This window comes from Amblyomma maculatum, chromosome 3 (assembly GCF_055883805.1).
Source record: "Amblyomma maculatum isolate TAMU_Amacu chromosome 3, ASM5588380v1, whole genome shotgun sequence".
NCBI lineage: Eukaryota > Metazoa > Arthropoda > Arachnida > Ixodida > Ixodidae > Amblyomma > Amblyomma maculatum.
The window spans coordinates 65041455-65048824 of NC_139346.1; the positions used below are offsets into that span (position 1 = coordinate 65041455).

The following is a 7370-nucleotide window of genomic DNA, read 5'->3' on the forward strand; positions in this document are numbered from 1 at the left end:
GATGATCAGATTGAAATGTGCGTGATGGCACATTGTGAGCCATTGTTAATAAAAACGGCGCGAACAGGAAGACACAAGACAAGATAAAAGGAAGCTGACTCACAACTCAGCGTCAGCCTTAAATCCAAGGCCCAAGCAAAAAGAAATGTGACGAAAACGAAGCTTACAGGCTACCAGTGCTCGCTTCTGTTCTGGCCTTTCAAACAATTTTTCCGAAATTTGAAACAGCTTCTCCGTGAAAGAGCTCGCAGTTGGGTAGTCAACAATGCAGTCCACCGAAGACAGCTCATACGAGTAGGCCAATAGCACCAAGGTATCAGAAACGTCCACGAAGCTTCCAACGTTCACAGCAATTCTAACATGAACAGCAAGCACCAGAAGGTGTGGAGGACGACTGTGCTCTCTGAATTGCTTGACCGCAGCCTCTGCTACCTGCATCAGCCTTTCGGGGTTTGTAGATGCATGTGAGAACAAAGCAAAACCATCAAGCACATCACCCGCCGGGGTGGCGCAGTGGTTACGGCGCTCGCCTACTGTTCCCAAGGACGCGGGATCGAATCCCGGTCTCGGCGGCCACTTTTCGGTGGAGGCGAAAAGCAAGGAGCCCGTGTGCTGTGCGATGTCAGTGCACGTTAAAGACCCCCAGGTGGTCAAAATTTCCGGAGTCCTCCACTACGGCGTCTCTCATAGCCTGAGTCGCTTTGGGACGTTAAACCCAACAAACCAACCAACCAAACCACCAAGCGCATCATCGTGAAGGAAAGTTGGCCCATGTGTAATGAAATTGTTGATCTTGTCTTCTGTACCGAGGTACTCAATGAGAGTTGGTGGGAGGCCCACAAACAACAACTGCCTCATGGTCAGTTTCGAGGACATGAAATCCTCAAACGACGTGCGGTTTTTTATCAACAGCTGGACAATCTTCAGGGCGAGAAAATCGCACTTCGATTTCGTCACATTTGTTTTTGTCTGGGCCTTGGATTAAAGGCTGAGGTTGAGTTGTGAGTCAGAGCTTGTCCTGTAGCGTCCTTTTATCTTGTCTTGTGTCTTCCTGTTCGCGCTGTGTTTATTAACAATGAATGTTTACCAACTCGCCCAACAGAGTATCTTGGTAAAACAGTATGAGGCGGCGCTTCTTTTGAGCGGTTGCGAAAAAGCCTCGCGAAAACTGACCGATAACACCGCATTTACCATACTCATCTACAACTGCAGAGTTGGCCTTTTGCGGTGTTTACAGAGTATAAGAAGAAAGAGCTACATGTGCCAAAACCTTTTGCGGTGTTTACAGAGTATAAGAAGAAAGAGCTACATGTGCCAAATGATGTAGGCGCAACACCGGAGTGCTAATCGTACGCGCTCATCAACTGCACTATGTCTGGACATTGTGTCGACGCTCGTACCCAGTGCAGCATTGCTGCTTAAAACTGGTGCGAGGTAGTAACGGCCTGCCAAACGCGTTTCCAGCTTACGGCCTTGGCATGGTGGCAACCTTCATCGCCTTGGAGCTGATGCGCAGCGCGCAGCCAGCGCTTCTCTATCTGGTGCCCTTCACGCTCATTCCAACCTTGTCCACGGCTTGGTTCAAGGGACACCTGTTCGCCATCTGGAACGGAGTGAGGGTAGGCAATGACGGGAGCCACATCGACTCCTCCTATCCTTGGTCTGGCACTACCCCAGTGACAGACTTCGGAGACTCGACGTGAAATTACGCTGGTTGATTTGGGAGAGTAGAGGCGTGTTATTTTCTTCCCATGCTCATCGGGCCTCACTGTCAGCAGCTTCAGTGCGTAAAATTTCTTGGTTTCTGGGGAAGGCTCCGCGTGGTACATGGTCTGCATTCACATACGCCCTGCTTTTATTGCCGGTATTCTGACGCACACCCATAGAATTTCGACTGACACCCGACGATGGAAGGGTTCGTGATACTGTGGAGCACATGCTGAAAGATTGCTAGTTTCTGATATATACCTGGTGTCCCAGGTAAATATAATAGATTTTGAAAAGCAAAAATGGGCCGAGCACAGTGAAATGAACCGAATTCTAGTTCACACATTTTTTTTCCATTATCCAAAGATAATTAGTAAATATTATCTACCTAACGTTTTCTATACTTAGTTGAGAAATGAAATGTTCAAGTAAATGTTGGAGATTGTCTAAAGTGAGGCTGCCTGCGTTGATTTACTCAACCTGTGATTTACGCAGCTTTATTTATTGGATATCAGAGAAAGATATCTCGTGACCAGCCGCTAGCCTATATCGCTCGTCAAATGCGCCCACAAAGCTTCATCAGCGAGAGCGCTGCATAGAGAAGCGGATTTGGTTATCTGGGGCTCTTCTTGGAACTTTGAAGACGCACTGTAGTCACAAGGAGGCTTTCTTATGGCGCGTGGTAGTGCTTCAGTCAGTTGAAAAGCATTTTCCTCAAATGCTACGTTGATGCAAATAACGTAACCAGTCGTTTTCTGCCAAAGCGTACAGTATTTAAACTGACATTTTGTTCATCAAGTCATTAATTAAAAAGTTAGCCTATTAGTATTTCCGCCTTACCTTTTTATCAGCATCCTAGCAAGACTCCTTGGGAGTCCGCAGAGACAGGCACGCATCTGTCGACGTGCACGATGCGGAAGAAACATCACACGAGACAACGGTTTAATAACTTAAACATCTTGTATTTGTCTAAGTTTCGCTAACTAAATATATACCACAGAGTAGGCCAGGTGATTCTGTAATAATCTTAGGTGAAAATCATATCTTTAAATCCTTGGACACCTTGTATGTAAATACGCATGCTCATGATGCAAATAACATAACCAGTCGTTTTCTGCCAAAGCGTACAGTATTTAAACTGGCATTTTGTTCGTCAAGTCATTAATTAAAAATGTTAGCCTATTAGTATTTCCGCTTTAAGATTCACTAACTAAATATATACCACAGAGTAGGCCAGGTGACTCTGAATAATCTTAGGTGAAAATGATATCTTTAAATCCTTGGACACCTTGTATATAAATACGCATGCTCAACTTCAGAATAGAATCTGCGCAAGTTTCTGCTTAACGCGTTGCCGCCGGCTCACGTGCAGTTGCCAGAGGGCAACAGCAAGGCTGAGGCAAGCAGCGACCCCAAGTCTGCCACGCCGCAGCTGAACTCAGATGGACGCGACGTCAAGGGTGCGAAGTCAGACACCGCTCTGGACCCGGACAATGCTGACGGAGCCGACCTGGACGCCAGGGGTCATCAGAGGCCCAGGCGCAAATCCAAGGCGCCGGAGGACCAAGGTGGAACCATTGGGTCGCGTACGAATGATTTCATAGGTTGGAAGAAACGCATTTGCTTACACCTTGTGATGGAAAAACAAACAAACAAAAAAAAACCTATGTATCCGAGAACCTCTGCCCACTTCTCCACCTCTGTATTGCTATCGGCTGCTGGGACTGTCCCTATAGCATGACTGTATTTGTAACAAAAAACTGACATACGACGCGCAGAGCTTGGTTTCACCTGATCGCGCCAGATGCTCGCTTAGGTTAGCGTTAAGCAGACGAACCCTTGCACTTAGCGCAGTTCTTCATTGTCTTGAGAATATGTATTTGGTGGGCACAAATTCTAGATGCCATTTCTGCTGATAATCAGCTAAACTCAGATAATTTGGTCGTGTTCATTTTTCTTTTCGCTCCTGCCATTTGGGCCCTGGCTTAACGATTAGGTGAAACGCATTTTCTGAAGATTCCGACTATTAAACTGCACCACTGGATTACTGTGGCCTAAGTGCTAGCATGTTGCTTTTTAGACTGCTGCACGGAGTCACTATGATTCTATGAATACAGCCTTCTTTTGTAGTTATCCTCATTTAGGTTAGTAGAGGCATTTAATTTGCCGTTGTACTTATCCTCACTTAGGCTATGTAGAAACATTTATTTGCCTTTCACAATGATGAATGGTTCCAACACGAAAATTCAGGACGTGAAATGAGATCAGCCCACTGGCGATGGCACGGTGTCCACCCATTAAGCATACTGTTGCTGCCACGTACCCCACATGGCCAAATAGGGATGATTTACTGCCGACGCTTGCGGTCTAGAAGCGCGCAAATTTAACTAACTGCGAGCATGCAAAAGCGACGGCCTTGTGATAATTTCCAAGCCTCTTTTGAAACAAAATTTCAACTAGCCTGTACCGGAAAACCCTGAAAGTAAACGTCGCGATGGCAAAAAACAAGAACAACGATAACTCTAAAACGATAACATCAAGCTGATCAGCTGAATGGGACACTAAGCCATCATTTGCTCTCCAGCTATTCTTTGCTATGTTGACGTATTTGGGGGTTGCAGACGACTCATTTATTGGCGTCGATTCAAACTCATGACGTCGGTATTTTGAAAGGCGGGTTAGCATCATTTTGAATAAAATGTCGGGACTCGCGCGAAAATATCCATCGATGCACAAATGACAGGGTTAGAGCACAGCGCGATCTGGTATCTGCTACCCATGGCCTCCGAGATCACCTCCGGGCGTGCCTTTTGTAATCTCGGAGGCCATGCTGCTACCATGATTTCTTCCGCAGCGTGCCTTCAGACAGCTAGAGGTGTATAGTGGCGGCGCGCATGCCTTCCGCATAGGGACCAATCAGCGCATAGGGATCAATCAGCGACTCGAATTCTGGGTGAGATTAATGTGTAGCGTAACTTCTCTGAGCGATATTTTTAATGCGTATGATGCCACAGTGAGCCCATAAGCTGGGCTTTGTGCATCAGGTTACTACTAACTTTGCCACATAAGGAGAGGAGAGGCGGAGCGAAGGCAATGGGTTCTGGCCCTGAAATAAAATGTGCCCGCAACTGCGCCGGACTAGATTTTGATGACGCTGCGCAAAGAATAGATCCGCTTCGCTGGCCATTGCTCGAGAGCACTACGCTACCGCCGCAAACGATGACACCCCGTGGTCAACTGCCGCTCTCCCACTTCGTGCCTTACACGCCACCGTATTTATCAAATTCCATCCCCACCCAATAGACCCAAAAACCCGCTGTCGCATTGCCCTCTTAAGGTGCGTTAAGCGGTCCTAAAATAAGTGTTCTAAAAATAAGGTCCCTTGTCAGCGATCTCAAGTATATCTGCCTGAAGCCTACCTTAAAGCCCTAGCCTCTAAGCAAGAGCAAGGTGAAATGCGACGTGGTAGCACGCATACTTTGCTTTCAGCCAGCTTAATCAAATTGGCTGCAGTTGTTTTCGGATTCTTCGCACAAGTACGGGGAATGGCTCATATCACAAGTGCTGCTCCTGGACCTACCTCGCTTGACCCATCTGTACACGACGGTGCCTTGTTTTCTTGGCTTCTCAGGGGACGAGCCTAGCTCCTCCAGGGACATGAGCCTGCCGCCACATGACGGGGACTCTCTGAAGGGCGGCGATGGAGGCCCTGCCGACCAGGACAACATGGCGATGTACAAACACGCTGCCGGCAGTCCTCCTTTCGCCGCCAATACGTCCACGCTGCAGCTTACTCGATCCGCACCGGCGGTAACTGAGCCTGGCGGAGCAATCGCCTCCTTCGAGGAGTGTCCGGACGTGGTCGCGGCGACGTGCAAGCGTCTTCCGTGGCGCGTGGGATGCCTCACTTTAGAGGAGCACCTGTCAGGCTTCGTGCTGTCCCAACAGAGGAAGAACGGGGTTGACACGGGCCTGTGTGGAGGACGGCACGCAACGAGCCCCTTCCCCGCCTGAGATGCGCAGTCCCGCTCCAGGCCTGACTGTCAGCCGGAGATAAAAAGGGCTGTGCAGCTGCCTCAGTGTATATATGTGTATATATTTGTGAAAATTGGGCTCTGAAAGCTTTTCTGCAGCACGATTATCAACGAGTCACTTATAAGCAGCATTCGAAGACACTAATTCAAGTCTGGTCGCTGACAAGGGGCCAAAAGGTCGTAGGAAGAAAACGTTTGCTTCCCTAAAGAGAAGTCGCTCACGCTTCATTAGCGTAACCGTAGCTTTTAAAATGCTCAGAATTTGTTGCGGATGATGATATAATGATGAAAGTGCTGTCTGCTGGTCTACAGCATTCAATGTGTTTGGCTGGTTGCGAGATACCAGTACGCGAGGCATAAAGCGAAAGTTAAGGAGGGAGAAGGGCTCACTCAAAACTACTTTTATTCTCGAGCGCAGCACGTACAAGTCCTCACAAAAGCAGCTTCAAGCAATGATAATATATATAATTGGAATTATTCGTGCTTGTCCTGCTCCTAGATGTTGTTTTTGGTTGCTGTAACTAATGAACACCTCGTCAGCTGGAGGTGAATAAGTAAGGGCCTATAAAGGTTATATTTTTTAATTTTTCACCGAGGATACGTTATGATTCTTAGTTTTGATTTGGAGTTCTTTTTGTATTGATCAAAGATGTGACCATGTCTTTTGAGCCAGTAACTGGGCTCTTCCAGACTGGGACGAAATTAAAATGTTTTCGACGATAATTTTTACCCCCTACTTTGCTGATTGAAACTCTGAATTTAGCTTTGAAGTTTCTTCACATGCTGTTTAAAAGTATTCAGCATGTTGAAATACGCGTGCGCTGCATTATTTGATTTCGACAAACCAATTAATTCGATTTGTGTTCCATGGTTTGATACTCATATGCATGTCTGTGCTCTCGAAGATGATGAAATAAATTTATGGCATTGCATTAAAGGAGGTCATATGTGGTTGTCATCATCATCAGCAGCCTGACTATACCCCCTGCAGGGCGAAGGCCTCTCCCATATTTCTCCACTTAACCCGATAGGGCCGGAGTTTTGTGGAGCTTATCATGTGAGATTGCGGCCAATTACTGCACAAGGGTGGCCAACTCCTGTTCTGGTGAGTGAGTGCGCTGGAGGAGGTGTTCACCGGCATCAGGTCGCACCCCAGACCTGTTTATGCAGTTCCATCGACACGCGGATTTTTTTTTTTCAAATCCGGTGGAGAATTGTGCGGCACCGGGATTTGAACCCCGGTCCTCTTGCATGCGAGGCGGATGTTCTACCGCTACGCCACCGCTGCAACTATATGTGGTTGTAGGTGCATGCAATTCGGTGCCCATACAGTTTGTTTGCATTGCGGTCCAGACATTTACGAACCAGGTGGGACTTGTGTAGGTTTCCCTGTGGGCTAAACGTCCAATTCACAGGTGGGAACGAGACGAGCAAACCCAAGTCTCTAGTAGCATTTAATTCGATCACTACGCAATTAGACGCAACTAAGAATGGTATGCAGAATGTAAACAGACTAATATCACCGATTAAACCCTTAAGGGCAGTGTTCCTTTTTAGCCATCACCTTATTTCCCACGCGAGACGCGATCCGAGTGCTGTAGAACCCGCGCTTGACCACGCATATTAGTC

The 7370-nt window shown here is 47.4% G+C and overlaps 1 protein-coding gene across 1 annotated transcript in view; it reads left to right on the plus strand.

The window, feature by feature from the left end:
• LOC146194888 (signal peptide peptidase-like 2A) overlaps positions 1-6757 on the plus strand; it is a 65213-nt gene extending 58456 nt beyond the window's left edge. Inside the window, exons 13-15 of the mRNA XM_084596659.1 lie at positions 1465-1619; positions 3080-3275; positions 5339-6757. Of these exons, the coding sequence (XP_084452785.1) occupies positions 1465-1619; positions 3080-3275; positions 5339-5721 (734 nt within the window). The 3' untranslated portion in view covers positions 5722-6757. The remainder of the gene's footprint in view (positions 1-1464; positions 1620-3079; positions 3276-5338) is intronic.
• The last annotated feature ends 613 nt before the right edge of the window (positions 6758-7370 follow it).